The sequence below is a fragment of the Vidua macroura genome, chromosome 2 (assembly GCF_024509145.1).
Source record: "Vidua macroura isolate BioBank_ID:100142 chromosome 2, ASM2450914v1, whole genome shotgun sequence".
NCBI classification, from domain to species: Eukaryota; Metazoa; Chordata; class Aves; order Passeriformes; family Viduidae; genus Vidua; species Vidua macroura.
Genome location: NC_071572.1, coordinates 73724281 through 73739744, shown reverse-complemented (window position 1 = coordinate 73739744; position 15464 = coordinate 73724281). Strand labels below are relative to the sequence as shown.

General features: G+C 49.2%; 2 protein-coding genes across 3 annotated transcripts; both read left to right on the top strand.

Moving 5' to 3' along the window:
- Positions 1–8: 8 nt before the first annotated feature.
- Positions 9–2300, top strand: RBP5 (retinol binding protein 5). Of its 2 annotated transcripts, none has more exons than XM_053970115.1 (4): positions 9–32; positions 1030–1208; positions 1676–1777; positions 2162–2300. In XM_053970115.1, the coding sequence occupies exons 1-4, from the start codon at positions 11–13 to the stop codon at positions 2213–2215; spliced, it is 357 nt and encodes a 118-aa protein (XP_053826090.1). In that variant the 5' UTR covers positions 9–10; the 3' UTR covers positions 2216–2300. The 2 variants fall into 2 exon arrangements, with proteins under 2 accessions (XP_053826090.1, XP_053826089.1); XM_053970114.1 differs by lacking the exon at positions 9–32 and adding an exon at positions 265–785.
- A 4819-nt stretch (positions 2301–7119) lies between these two features.
- C1R (complement C1r) lies at positions 7120–14476 on the top strand. The gene is made up of 11 exons (XM_053971768.1): positions 7120–7241; positions 7946–8180; positions 8416–8608; positions 8791–8934; positions 9082–9278; positions 9758–9905; positions 9990–10111; positions 10683–10761; positions 11157–11297; positions 12921–12995; positions 13226–14476. Coding segments are annotated over exons 1-11 (2139 nt in total). The 5' UTR covers positions 7120–7239; the 3' UTR covers positions 14029–14476.
- The last annotated feature ends 988 nt before the right edge of the window (positions 14477–15464 follow it).

Here is a 15464-nt window from a genome sequence, read left to right as displayed (position 1 = left end):
GGCGCAGCCAATGCGCGCGGCCGCCGCGCCAGGTGCCGCGGGACGGGGATGCGGGATCGGGATGCGGGAGGGGCGCGCCGGCCGCTCCTCGCCTCCCCCCTGCGGGCCAGGCAGTCCGCGGAGCGCGGCGACGGCTGCGGGTGGCTTCGACACCGGGGCGGCTGCTGAGGGACGAGGAGGGCGTGGAGATCGGGGGGATGCGGGGGCGAGGGGCTGCAGACCACACCCGGAGCCCGGGCTCAGGCTCGGCAGGGCGGAGCTGCCAGCCTGCCGCCGCCTCTCCTCGACGGGGTGTCCGCACCGTGGGGAGCGCAGGCCGGGGCACTGCTCCGACGATGCTCCCAGATACCGGCGTCACGGTGTGTAGAAGGACCGGAGAGGGAGGGTTCCCTGCCGCTGGTTGGAAGTCCAGAGTTTAATACGAGCAGCCCCCGAGGAGGGCGGAGGGTGAGGAGGTAACTCGCCGTCCCTACGTCCTGCCCAGCCGAGGCGGAGATGCTGGAGCAGGGGCCGTCCCGGCCCTTTCCGCGCCCCCCGGAGCGGGGACTCTTACTGCGGCGGGGGGCGCGGGGATCGAGCCGCTCCGCAGCGCTCCCCGCACCGCGGGAGAGCGACCGGTCCGCCCGGCGAGCCAGCTCGGTCCCAGCTCCGCTGCTGCCCGGCTGCTTGCGCTCTTTTCTCCGCACCCTCCGCCGCGTCCCACTGCCCCGGCATGCCTCCCAACCTCACTGGCTATTACCGCTTCGTCTCCCAAGAGAACATGGACAATTACCTGCGGGCTTTAGGTAACGCTTCCCATCACGCTCCCTCTTCCCCTTTAGTTCAGTTCTGTATCTCCAAAAAGTTGAATCGGAAAGGGAAAAGAGGAAGGGAATTGGGAACCTTCTGTCTCCTACCATCGCTTTTGTGCTGTGGTAGTAGAATAAAAGAGATACTATGGTTGATGCTCCTTGGCTAAAAGAGTGGAGGACCTGCGCTGGAAGAGGGGCCCAGGTCGTCCACACATCTCCCCTCTCTCTCATCCTCTAGATATCAACGTGGTCCTGCGAAAGCTGGTCTGCCTACTGAAGCCGGACAAAGAGATTATCCACACGGGAGATCACATGGTCATCCGCACTATCACCTCCCTGCGGGACTATGTTATGGATTTCGACCTGGGAGTCCAGTTTGAGGAAGACCTGGGACCCGTGGATGGACGCAAGTGCCAGGTGAGAAACCCAAGCAGTGCAGTTTCACAAGGGATTGGGGTGTGCTAAAGAGTTCAGGGACTTGCTCAGTTTTTTTGACTCAATACCCAGGTGAGAACTAAGCCCAGAGCTGGCATGCCCCTGCAGGTCCAGGAGTAAGTGGTTCTATGAGTAAATCACTCACTGCAAAGAGAATGAACTGCAAAGAGCCAGAAACCAGTTCTCTGGGATCCGGAGGATATTATCCTCTGGAGCAAAGCCCTGAAAAGATAGAATGTCGGGCCACTTGGCAGAACTCTGTTGTTGCACTTGGAAGCCAGAGGGTCATTCACCTCCTACAAAGACCATCTGTCCCAAGGAACCACTAAAGAGACACCAGATCAGGGATTGCATTTAACATTGTGTCTGAGAGGAACAGCCAGTGTCATCGCTGGAAACATGTATCACCCTTGTCCATGGACCGTGTCTCCCCCTCTCCTTCCCTTCAGACAACCGTCTCCTGGGAGGGGGATCAGCTGGTGTGTGAGCAGCTCGGAGAGAAGAGGAACCGAGGCTGGAGGCACTGGTTGGAGGGGGACCAGCTGCATCTGGTGAGGAGGGGTCCAGCGCAGCTTGCAAAATTCCAATCACAGCGAGTGGGGGGACACAGTGTGGGTGCTGTTGGCTCTGAGTCAGCCCTGCAGTTTCCTTCCACCTTCTCTCAGACTTCATCCCCGGCTCTGCGGGGGGGCAGCCACCGCTTCACACAAACATCCGCCTCCAGGGTTTAAAAGTTAAACTCAAAAGTTAAACAGCTCAACAAAGGCGATGTCCCTTCCCTGCCCTGCAGCCAGAGCCGCAGGGGCTTTGGGAGGGTCGGCAGTGCATCAGTATGTGGCCTGCGAGCCTCCAGCCAGCAGCGGGAGGGCTGGCAGAACTGGGGAGAGACAGGAGGGGATCCAACCTAAACTGCTCTTTTGCCTCCCTTTTCCCAGCGCATGACTGCTGAAGACGAGGTCTGCGTCCAGGTTTTCCAGAAGGTGAAGTGAGCGCTCCCCGCAGAGATGCCCGGACGGGACCCGCGCTCCCCAGAGCGAGAAAGAAAAAGAAACAAGACCAGAGCGAGCCGAGCCCCCACGTAGCAGCGTGTTTTCTTGAGCCTCGCCCACCGGCCGGGGGTCACGGCTGGGCCGGGCCAGCGGGAGGCGGGGAGCGGGATGGGCCGGGGCGGGGAGGGCACTGGGCCGCCGGCTGCGCGGAGGCTCCTTTCAGAATAAGAGCGCTCAGGGAGGAGCGGGGCGGGGGCTGCCCCGCGGCCGGCCCGGCCCCCGCAGCTCCTGCGCTCCTCCTGCTCCCCCCAGCGCGGCCGAACCCCGCCATGCCCTCCGAGAATGGGGGGGTGTGGGGGGATGGTGCCCGAGTGGGCAAGGGTAGCTTAGGCTGCTCCTGCTTCTGCAGCCATCACCTGCCGGCTTCTCTGATCCTCTGGGGATGCTACGTTATTTCCGGGATCGTGGGATCATAGAATCATGGAATAGTTTGGGTTGTAAGGATGTTAAAGATCATTTAGTTTCAGGCCTCCCCTGGAATTCAGGAAGAATTTCTTCAGAGAAAATATTGTCAAGCATTGAAATGAGCTACCCAGGGAGGTGGTGGAGTCACCATCCCCAGAGGTGTTCACGAGATGATTGGATGTGGCTCTTACTGCCATGGTATCACTGAAAAGGTTGATGATTGGTCAAAGGATGATCTTGGAGATCTTTCCCAACCTAAGTGATTCTGTGATTCTGTGACATTTCACTTAGATCACGTTGCTTAAAGCCTCATCCAACCTGACCTTGTACACTTCCAGGGATGGGGCAGCCACAGCTTCTTGCGATCCTCAAGTTGGATGGGTAGGAAAGAGAACTTGTCCTTCAGAGTCTAGGATTCTCATGTGGTGGTGTGAAGTGGGAGGGCTGGAGTAATCAGTCCCATGTTCACCACGTTCCTGAGAAGGTCCCATGGGTGAGGAAGGGTCAGGATCTCTTTGTGGGGTAAGAAATCACAGCCACCACCTCTAGCCCCAGCATTCCTTCCAGCATTCTTGGTGGGGTCTCCTCACAACCGTCATAGCTCCTCTGGTTCACAGCTATCTGCAGTCATAGACCAAGGGGCAGAACCAGAGGAGGTGATGTCCCCTGAAAAGCCAGACCCAGGCCACAAAGAGAGGTGTTCTTTAATTATGACACCTGATGGGATGGGCATGAGTCCACAGGCAATTATTTCTGAAAAATGCTTATGGTTGCCCCCCAGCAAAAGGTTGAAAGGCAGGGTACACATAAATGTGCAGCTACTGATACCACAGAGAACCAAGAGGTTGGCATATTTTTACAATATAAGCCCTTTATAAGCTGAAAAAAAAGCATTTTTTCTGCCAGCAGCTAATTTAAAAATAGTATTTTCTGGAGAGCTTCTTTTCAGGGAACTGCAAAGATGAGTGCCATGAGAAAAGCATTACTTCAGAATATGTGATAAGCAAAGGGGAGCTGCAGCTGTGCCTATAGTGTCATCCTCTGACTCTTTACGGTTGTATCTGAGGACATATGAGGCAGGAGCACCCTGTCAGTATCCACAGTCCACAGTTTGAGTGCCACAATCAAAGCCAGTGAGCAATCAGAGGCAGGCCATCCAGCATGTCTGCTCTGTGCAGACCTGCTCAACCCATCACTCCTTCTACCATACGGAGCCTCTACATGACCTTTGTTGAATCACGAAGCTGCAAAAGGCAGACAGCAGCTTGAGCTGGTTCCACTGTTGCCCTCTTTGCACTCTTCCATGCCATGAGAACATCCTCAGAGCTGCTCCTGATGCCCAACACTGAGCCCACCTCACCGTGTCCAGGCTGGTATCTTCCAGACCGTGTGATCAACAACTAATCAGCTCATCCCAGGCCCTGCACCACAAGCTGATACAAACGCTCCTCTTCTAAGTCTACATTCTGGTTGGATGGCAGACACTATTGCCTTCAGGTGATTAGCCAGACTCTTCTGCCATCCACGTATTTTTCCTGTAAGCCTCTGAGGTGATAGGTCAAGTAGATTGCTTCTGACTCATTGCCAGCCATCATATATCCATGACAGCCTCTCTTCTTCAGGAAGTATCTGATAAGAATACTGATAATACTCACTTGATGTAGTCCACACTAACGATAATCATAGGGCATAGTACTGCAACGTTCCAGAGCTTCAGGTAGTAACTGCCAGCATTAATAATCCAGGTTTTTTTCTTTCATAATCATGCTATATGTGTGATGCCTAAGTCAGATGGTGACTTTACCCAACAGCACTACATTGCTGAGACATGAGGCTATGGGAAGTGAGGATGCCACTGTAAAGCAGGGGAAAGTTGTGATATTGGGAGGACACAGGTGGGAGGAGGTGTGATATTGGTGAGTGGCTGGTGCTGCAGAACTGTGTATCCCTCAGGGTATTACACTTGGTTTTGCTCCTTGATTTAGAAGACACAGAAACAGGCTGCCAAGATGCTGTTGCTGCTGCTCACCATCTCATATCAGGGAAAAGATCCATTCTTTGACTACCGAACCTTCTTTTGGTCTTGATCATCCTCTCCCTATCAGCCAGGGCTGCAGAAGTGGCACAATTTGTCTGAAAGAGTGTTGAGCCACCAGACAGCACAGGCCTGACTGTGTGAAGGCTAAGCCCGATGCCAGTGTCCCCAGAAGGCTCCAACCACACCTTTGGGTACTTTGGGTAGTCAAACCAACAGGGTTGAAGGTAGAGTGCCCTGGGGAAGCAGCTCAGTGTTTATAGGTGAGTCTGGGTCTGCAGCCCTGCTGTGCTGTAGGGCAGGTAGTGTAACTGTAGGAGGCCAAACAGAGGTACTTCTCTGTCCTCCTTGACTCAGGCTTGAGGATAAAGTATCCAGCTCCTCCTCTGTGGATTAGAGGATCTAGTCTGCATGCCAGAGGAAATTTTCTGAGTCTGTAGAGCAGATTTCTTTCCAATTGCCTCCTGCAAGACACTGTATTCAAAGCAGGGTTCTTGCTCCATGAGAAGTGGAGTTGGTGTCTTTGACCATACTGAAGATGTACAGTTTTTCTACTTTGCTCTGATATTGTCTGTATTTTCTGTCCAGACCACTTGTAATGCAGCTGAGGCCAGCAGGTAGTAAACAGGGGCTAGTTTTGGCATTCTGTGGTCCTACATATGTCCTGTGGTCCTACAGGAATTCTGCCCCTAAGCAAAGATGAGCACATATGTCCTTCCAAAGAAAAACGGGTACCATGGCATTTCTTGGCCCCAGCCTAACACGAAGATTGCGCAGAGCACCTGAAGGGGAACGCCACCAGTGGGAGCCCTGGAGCAGGACCGAGGATGTAGCTGTGCTGCCCAAGCCAGGCGCGTCTCTGGGATGTGTGTTAGAGGTGGGCTGCTGGTGTTGGATGTGTCCCCAGCTAACCACCTCTACTTCACCAGCTGAAGTAGTCTCCTGTTAACCCAGATGATGTTATCGGGACGGGAGAAGGAAATGAAGACACGGGAGATGTGCTTTGAAAGTGTCACAGGACACTCCCAGTAAGTGCCCCCTGGATAGAAGATCGCTTGTCAAGGACACAGCGAAAGTGCCCACTTCCTTACAAATGTTCCCCAGGGGTGTCTGTCTGTCCGTGCTTTGAACACTCTTCCCACCAGTGACCTGCTCATAACAGATCTCTCCAAGAGCAGTTTCCAGTACTTCCCAGCTACCTTCCAGGTGTGGTTTCTGAGTAAGAAACCACTCTGGCATGGCACAGCACACCAGTGAGCCTGCCCAAGTTTGTTCATCATGCAGAGGATATACTTGGACATCAGGAAGTACGGGATAATATCCCCTGTTTAATCTTAAATCTGATATGTAAGGCCATATGGTGTTATTACAGTGGCACCAATTATATGTTTATGTCATCTTTTTGGGATAATAATTCAGATGTTTGATGAACAGGTTCTCTAGTACACTTCCATAAATATCCCAAAGATGCTTTCTTCATTCATTTTAACACTATTTTCATCTTCATTCAACATGTTTTTGTGGCTGTGAATTACTTCCTCTGATTTCAATGCAAGACACTTCCTAACCTCTCTGAAGCCACTCATAATTCTAAGAAAAAACACTAAAATGGTGTTTTATCTCTTACACCAAAGCCTGAAAGCCAAGAAATTTTAAACTTCATAAAACTGGGGACACAAATATATGTCTTGGGCACTATGTTGTTAAAAGCCTGAAAGGGGTTTTTGAGTTGCTATATTTTCTCATTTCCCCATTAAATAGAGGGCCTTATCTATCTATCTTGGTTCTCCTAAAAATGCTTGCAGAAGAAACATCAAGACAAGTCCTTGAAAAGGGATTTGTTCTCAAATGCCTTTCATTCTGTAGACTTTCATTTTTCTTAATATCTTTTTTAACTCAAGTGCCTGAGGCTTCTTGCTTTTCTTGAAAATGATCCCAGTTCCCACTCCCCCCCCCCAAAAAAAAAAAAATCTCAGAAGTGCTCTTCAGCAGGTCAGAATTGAGAAAACTTATCTTTTTTGACAGCTTAATTTCAGCTTGATTTTTAAATGTTTGAATTAACTTGTGACGACTATAAATTTTCTCATCTTTCTATACCAGAAAATAGCCCAGGAGTATTGGGGGGCTTCCTAGGAGGACATTTTCGGTGGGAACAAACTCGGAACAGCTTCTGGATTGCAGACCAAGCCCTCGGAGGAGTGTCTGGCAATCGTTTTCCTGCCTCCTGCGCCAGAAGAGGTAGCTCGGCTCTGCGTGGCCAGGCCGGGACATCCCCGGGACACCCCCGGGGCACCCCCGGGTCCGTGTTCGCGGACCGGGGCGCTCGGCAGCAGAGGGCAGCAGAGACGGCGCTGGGACCTGGTCCGGTGCCAGGCTGTTCGCAGTCCGGCTTTCTATTCCCCGCTCCTGCCTGCCTCGCTCCCTCCTCCTCCTCCTCCTCCCCCCGTCCCGCCCGCCCCCGGCTCCCCGCCGGCCGCCGCTCGGAGCTCCGCCGGGCTGCACGGGCAGGGGCGAGCGCACGGAGATGTGAGTCGGGACTCTGGGGAGGGGGACGCGCCGGCACAGCCTTGGGGAAACGTGGGGGGTCCTGGGGCTTAGACCTTTCTAGGGGGAGAATAGGTCAACGGGGCTAAGCTGCTGCTCTGGGCAGTGAGCTTGTTTCGGAGGGACACAGAAGGCAAGAGGGGAGATGTGCAGAATGAGAGGAAAAAAATGTGAGTGCCAACTTTTGGAGGACAGAGAGGGAGGCATGACTGGGTAGAGGGCTGCCCAGGAGACACTGGCAGGATTACTCCACAGCAAACGGAGCTTGAGCTCTTCAGATCCTCGCCAAGGATCCTAAACTAGAGATAACCCGAAACAACCCGCTGGCCCAGGGTCAAGGGGGCCCAAACTTCTCCTGGTTCTATAAGAATCAGCCCTACAGCTTCTGGGAACATGCAGACCTCCTTACTCAGGGAATTCACCCAGGCTCCTCCACACTGCTTCCTGGGTTAATGAATTTCTCTGTAGAGGCTACTACAGTGGCTTGCTGGAACCTTGTAAGTGCTGGTGTCTTCATTTCAGCTGCCCTTCTTGTTCCTGAGTGATCCAAGCCAGGAGCTGGTCCTGCAACTGGGCCTCCTGTGTTTGCATTCCTCTGGACAGTGCACAAGTCAGTTGTGAAGTCTCCCCTGATTTTGAATGACCTAATTTTGTGCAATGTCACAGTTTATTTGTCATGTTCACAGGCATGTTCCTTGTCTCCCATGGGCCTTCCTCTTTTTTGGAGTGATCGGTTGCAGTCCGGTCCCAAGAGCTTCTCCTTTCTTTGGGGAGATCAGATCCCCCAGCTATCCCAAGCCATATCCCAATGATAATATCAGCAGCTGGGATATCCAGGTCCCAAAAGGCTATGTGGTGAAACTGACCTTCAAATACTTTGACCTGGAGCCATCTGAGTCCTGCTTCTATGACTATGTTAAGGTATGTGCATAGACACCTGGGCCAAGGGGTGCCTGGAGATGGCAATCCAGTGGCCACCACATGCAATGGCTCTTTATCCACCAGGCCTCCTCTGACGCTTCCCACAAAGGAAAGGGAAGGAGTTAAAGATGGAAATGGGAGGAGCAAGCACTGACAGCTCCTGGTTGGGTAATATCAGTGTGTGGAGCAGACTCAATCTTATGAGGCTACACTGATTTCACCTTAACTTTGACAGATCAAAGCAGACAAGAAGGACTTGGGCAGATATTGTGGCCGGCTTGGGTCAACCACAGGCAATCACCCGGGAAGAAAGGAGTTTGTATCTAAGGGGAACAAGATGCACCTGGAATTTCACTCTGATTTCTCCAATGAAGATAATGGCACAGTGATTCCCTACAGGGGCTTCCTGGCTTATTACAAAGCTGTGGGTGAGTAAGAAATACCCTCAGCATGCAGAAGGGAAAAGCCTGTGTGGCTCCAACCAATTTCCCTCCTTGCCAAGCAAATAGAGAAGCTTTAGACAAGGATATGGATCTCGAAGTACTGTCAGTGTAGAGCAGGGAGGTTTAACACTTTCTTCCCCTTGCCCCTTCACTTCCTCTGTCTTCAGATCTGGATGAATGTGATCCTAACAATGCTGCCGAGAATAATGGAAGGCCTCAGTGCCAGCACTTCTGTCACAACTATGTGGGTGGCTACTTCTGTTCTTGCCGGATTGGCTACCGGCTTCAGAGTGACCATCACTCCTGCAAAGGTAAAGAGAAATTTTAAAAGATCTGAGGGTTCCAGAAAAGGAGCCCTTCATGCAGGAAGGTTGGGAGAAGTGACTTAGGAAGCCGATGAGGGGGCTGCAGAAGGCACAGCCCCATGATATGACCTGTCCTTTCTTCCTCTTCACCAGTGGAGTGCAGCAGTGAGTTGTTCACAGAGGCGTCTGGGTACCTGAGCAGCCCCGAGTACCCCCAGCCCTATCCTGAAAACCTCCGGTGTAACTACAGCATCCGTCTGCAGAAGGGCCTCTCTATCTCCCTCAAGTTCTTGGAACCCTTTGAGATTGATGATCACCAGCAAGTCTACTGTCCTTATGACCAGCTCAAGGTACTGAGATTAGCAAATTGTTCTCCCAACCCTGCTGCCAGACCTGGACAGGAATCGTGGGGACACCACTATTCAGATGAGAAATATGGGATCAGTACAAGCAGAATGCCCCAGCATGAATGACTGAGCTCCTGTCTCTCCCTCAGTGCATTTAGTTACCGCTGTCCTGAGGTCAGAGGCTCTGGGTCATAGGTGATGAAAAAAAAGGGAAAAAACATCCTTCCTCCAGTTTAATTTCCCTTTGATTTAATCTCAGGGACTGATAGCTCTGATTCCCAGATAAGGGAGAAGTAGAGCTTGTGCTAGGTCAGTCTGTAGTTCTGATCTGTCAGTGAAGGCATAAGCAGAGGTGGGTCTGACAACCAGCCCTATTCACTATCACTCTGGTAAACTTGGTCTGGGTTGAAACAGGCATACTGAGGCAGAGAAGCATGTGTGTTTCTGTTTCTATCCCGGTGATAACAAGTTTTCCTCATCAGATCCAAGCACGAGGGGGAGAGATTGGTGAATTCTGTGGCAGGGAACCACCTGGTATCATTGAAACCAACAGCAATGAGGTGGACATACTCTTCCTCACTGATGACTCAGGGTTCAGCCATGGCTGGAAGATCCACTACACCTCAGAGAGTAAGAGATTTCTCCCCCAGAGGCTACTACAGCCTACTGACACTGTTTGCTAATCCCAGTTTAATCTGTCCCACTCTCTCACAGAAATACGGTGCCCACAGCCTGTCCCACAGGATCAGTTTACCATCATCAGAGACCTGCAGCCTGTGTATCAATTTCAGGACTATTTTGTTGTCAGCTGCAAGACTGGGTATAACCTGATGGAGGTGAGATCCCTTCTCCAATCCCTTCAGCCATATTCTGTTTTGTCTTCAGTTTGTGTCTTTCACCTTTCAGTTAAACTTTCTTTGAAGATTTCACTCATGGCAACCTCTTGTAATTTCTGTTTCTTCTTTGCTTCTCTCAGCTTTCTTCCAGTGATTTCTCTTTTCCTAGCTCCCTTCTTTATGCAGTTACTCTTTCATGAAGCCCTGGTAGAAGACTATAGACAAAGATCCCAGGAAAAGTTGGTAAACAAGAACACCTCTTTGGAAGGATATGAAAGCAGAAGATGCTACCTGCCTCCCTTGCCATCCTATTGCCAGGGCTGGGTAGCACCTCTGGTTCATTGTGGGTTTATAGTTGCTGGCTGCTGGTATCTTGGCCTGCTATGAAGAATGTGTAGCCTGTGGCAAATACAGGATAGAGGGAAGGCAGGAGGAGACAGCAACTGGAACAGACTGCATAGGGGCAGATACTGGACAGCAGTGAAAAGATGGGCACACAGAAAAATATTTAAATGTGGAGAAGGAATTAAAGGCTCTGCACAACAAACAGATGTTTTTCTCTCCCGTGTAGGGCGACCAAAAGCTGGTGTCCTTCACAGCTGTCTGCCAGGCTGATGGCACATGGCATCAACCCATGCCCCACTGTAAAAGTGAGTGATCTGAGAACAGGAATAACATCCCCTACTGTGGCTTTCTTCCTCCAGGAACACAGGAAATTCAGCCTCTCTGACTCACTTAGTCCATGCCATAGCCTCATGGATGTGCTGTCTGGAAGGACCTCTGGAGGTCCACCACTGATTCACATTTTTCTGAATTTGCAAAAGTTCAAATGTTTTTCCTCCTTTACAAAAATGCATAAAATATCACTCAAAAATTTCTATGATGTTGCAACATCTAAAAGCAAAAGATCCTAATCTGGGATCTATTTTAGGATAACCTGTCTTTGCCCACTGTCCTAACTGGTCCTTCACATCATGGCCCCGATGCCCAGACTTGCTGTCAGTCTGCCGTTGATTCATGTCTTCTTTTTTTTCCTTTGTTGTAGTTGTGAACTGTGGCAGCCCCAAAAACCTGACCAATGGTGTATTCAGCTACGTTAAGGAGCCTGCAAGCAATGAGTACCAGTCAGTGATCTCATACCAGTGCAATGAGCCCTATTACCACATCGTCACTGGAACTGGCGGTGGTGAGTCCTAATCCCACACAGACACCACTGAGACCTGTGCCTGGAAAGCCCTCTCACGTTTCCAATTAGAATTCCTCTTCTCCCCAGGCTTAGTGCTCATGCTTTCCTCCTGTGAAGACTCTCCAGTCTTTTCTTGACCCTGCAGCATATCTCAAGTCTTTTTGTCTCAGCCTATTCCCACCCTGCTTCATTCCCAGAGCCCATCACATCCCTCTTCCATGTTCCCTTTAACTTTTGTGGAAGGTCTGAGAAGGTTCTCTCAGCTGTAGTTGTGGTTCTTTTTTTCCCTAGTGGATTTTATTATTTTCTGGTGGAATTCATTCTTTCACTGAAATTTGAGGCATGGTGTCTGGGAATCACCAAAATTCATAAAACTCACTGCATCAGTCCAAGTTGCCACAGAGGCAAATAAATAAACACACACTCTGCTCCAATGTACTGCTGTTTAGCTCTTTAGAATATTGTTCAGCTGCAGAGATATCTAAGAGCTAAATAACACACTTGCATAAAAATCTATTTTAATGCAGCAGCTCAGAAAAAATTGAGTCATCATTCAAAACCATTCACATGCCTTCTTTTTACACCTGAGACATTACTTGATGATGCAGGACCTTTGATTGCAAGAACAGCATAAGGAGTTCATTATTTCCTTGCCTTGGCTGCTCATTTAGCCTCCACAAGGAAAAAAAAAAATAATCTGAATCAGTTCCTGGACACAGTTACCAGCATGGACACATGGTTGTATTGCATGTTGGAGAGAGGTGACATGCTGCTAAAGAGTTCTTTAAGCTGGTACTAATGTTCAATTTGATTATTCTTGCATCTGAGTTTAATTCTTTCATACAGATTCAGAGATCAGTCTCATCAGAAGAAAAATCAGGAACAAGCAAATATCAGCTCCAGCCAAATTCTGGGGAGTCATCCTAATTTAGTCAATATTGAAAGAGAATAGCAAACATTTTTGTAGAAGCATTTACTTCAGTGTTAAGACAAATTGTATAAAAATTATTTTTAGTCACCAGCACAAACTTTCTGAGAAAAGCAAGGTGTTGGAGGTAGTGGAGTTTGTGTTGAGACATGACATGTGAAGTTTAGCTGACCTGCAACTTAGGCTCAGAAATAGATACTTATCATGTACAGTAACTGACTCATCTGGTTCCCATTTCTGGGACAAACCACCTTGTCCTATTCTCTGCAAACTACCAACACCAAAGTTTGAATCTAAAATCCATGCTTTTACTACTTCTCTCCCTTCTTTGAGCTAAATAAGGTCAAACAGTGCTCTGTACACCCGTGGACTCAGTGAAGATAAGACTTCACGTAGATGGCCCTTAAACCTTTTCTTCTATAGTGGATGAGCTTTACTGCTCCCCTGGAACTGAGGTGCTTCAAGGTGTACAGACAGAAACATTCCACACCCTACCACAAGCAGCTTTTCCCAGGAAAGAGTGCTTCGGGATGGAAGGGTTGAGAAATCTCTTGAAAATATTCTATTCTATTCTATTCTATTCTATTCTATTCTATTCTATTCTATTCTATTCTATTCTATTCTATTCTATTCTATTCTTTTCCCACCCCATGCCTGCAGGCCTGGGTCTCATTCCCTTCCCTCTCATCCTACAGAAAGATTCACCTGTTCTCCTGAGGGAACCTGGCTGGATCAAGATGGCCAGAAGAGAATTCCATCCTGCTTGCCAGGTCAGTAAAAGCTCTGACTTTGTCTGGTATTTTCTGACTTATGCTTACAATCAGTACAAAACTGGCACAACATGCAGGGAGGGGGGATGAGGATAGTGGTATCTGTGAGGGAAAATGTAAAACTATCCAAAAAGCCAAAATAAAGAGAAATTAAACAGTGATGATGAGCAAAGAGAGAGAAAAGCCAGGACAACAGAGGGTAGGTGTCATGTTCTTGTGTTTCTCCACAGTGTGTGGGAAGCCAGTCCATCCCATTGTTGAAGTCCAGCGGATCTTGGGTGGCAAATCAGCAGGGAGAGGCAATTTTCCTTGGCAGGCTCTGACTGGCATCAATGGACGAGGGGGTGGTGCCCTCCTGGGTGATCGCTGGATCCTGACCGCTGCCCACACCATCTTCCCCAAAGGAGGAGTACAGAATAATGTGAGCCTGGAGCAGCTGGCAGAAGAGGCTGACATTTTCCTTGGCCACACCAACGTAGACGAGCTCCACAGGATGGGTAACCACCCTGTACGTAGGATCTTTATCCACCCAGATTTCAACCCTAAAGATGAGCACAACTTCAATGGGGACATAGCCCTACTGGAGCTGAAAAACCCAGTAACTCTGGGCCCTACACTGCTGCCCATCTGTCTCCCAGATGCCACCAACACCTCATTCTACGCGCATGGGCACATGGGCTACGTGAGCGGCTTTGGTGTGGATAAAAACCGCATCTCAAGCGATTTGAAGTACGTGAGCCTACCAGCAGTTTCACAAGAGAAGTGTCAGAGTTGGCTAGACAGTAATAAGAAAGGTATCCCTATGGTTTTCTCTGAGAACATGTTCTGTGCTGGCCTCCTCGAAGGCAAGAAGGATACCTGCCAGGGGGATAGTGGGAGCGTCTTCACGGTGTTAGACAGGGAAAGTGGTCGCTGGGTGGCTACCGGCATCGTTTCTTGGGGAATCGGCTGTGCCACAGGCTACGGCTTCTACACCAAGATCCTCAACTATGTGGACTGGATCAATGGGATAGTAAAGGAGGACAGGCACTAGGTATTGCTGTCCTACTACCTGAAGCACCATTAACATATCAATTTCCAGACACAGCAAATCATAGCCAAAGCTTTTCATGATGTCACAAAGGCTTTTCGAACACGCAAAGCATGTAACCTTCATGAGCACTTCTGAAAGCCACCATGCTGTTTGATTGTACCATTGACAGCTTGGGGGATGCCTTTGTGGGTGTTCTGGTTCATACAAATCTTACAACCGGATGAAGCCTTAACCATCTCAGGAAATCTCATTACAGCAAACATGTTATGGTTTGAAATGCTGATGATATCATGAGACTACTGCAGTCTACTTCTGTACTCTCTTTTGTGGGAAGGTTGCAGGGAAGAAGACTTCCTTGAAGGATGGGGTGGTTTCTGCTGGGTACAGTGTGCGTAAGCCCATTGGCATCAGGGAGAGTCTATGAATATTAAAATACTTGCTGGATGAACCAGGTGTTTTACATTTTTTTGTCTATGTTTTTAACAAAAACTGAATACTTCTCACCACTGAAAGCAACTTATGGACTTTGTATAGGGATTGCTTTACCTACCACTAAAGTGTTTCAAGTTTGGCAATGGCCTGTGGCAGCTGCTTATCTGTCCCAACACTACCATTAGATTATCTGGTCTGAAACTGCAGGTGGCTTCAAGGGAGGCAAAAATAACTTGTCTGTATGGTGCCACATTGCAAAAGCAGGGAAGATAACAGCCAATCTCATGGAGAAGAGAACTCAGGAAACTTTACTGATCAGAAGTTGAGGATGGATTTTTTTTAATACTATATGAAATAAAGCTTTAACTGCAGGACAGCAGTTCTAAAATGATGCTGACTCAGAGAAAAGCCGACCTCTCTTGTGTTGTGGGTATTTTCTGGAGCTGTCTTCTTGACTAGTTTTTCTACTGCAAAATAACCTACTGTATTCTTATGAGTCACTGAGAGAAACAAGATATAAGATACTTGGTCACTAGTCCAACAATCCAATAATGTTTTGCTTGTTACACAAAACTGAAGGTGCTTCAGCTGAGTGCAGGATTCCATAAGAAATCTCCCAAGAGCTGTACACATCCTCCTTACCATTTCTTAAACTCCTATAAAAACAGGCTGGAAGAAGATGTGTCTGTCCGCTCCACTGCTGACAGTGGGGCTAACTTCAGAGCTTCAGGGAAAGTTATTAAGAGATCTAAGGACAGTCTGTTGTGGCACCTGTTCCAGTGCTGACCCAAATGCTAGGAAAAAGCCCAACTGGAAATTCAGGTATCTGAATACAGCAGTTAGATCCCCCTTATCTACTTCCTCCTCTTCAAGCTGAACAAACTCAGTCTTCCAGCATATGCCATCTGTACCAGTTCCCTGGTAATCTCAGTGGAAGGATGTCTGCGAGTGATAATAGGACCTTCTGGAGCAGAAAATACCTCTAACACATGTCAGGTAACATT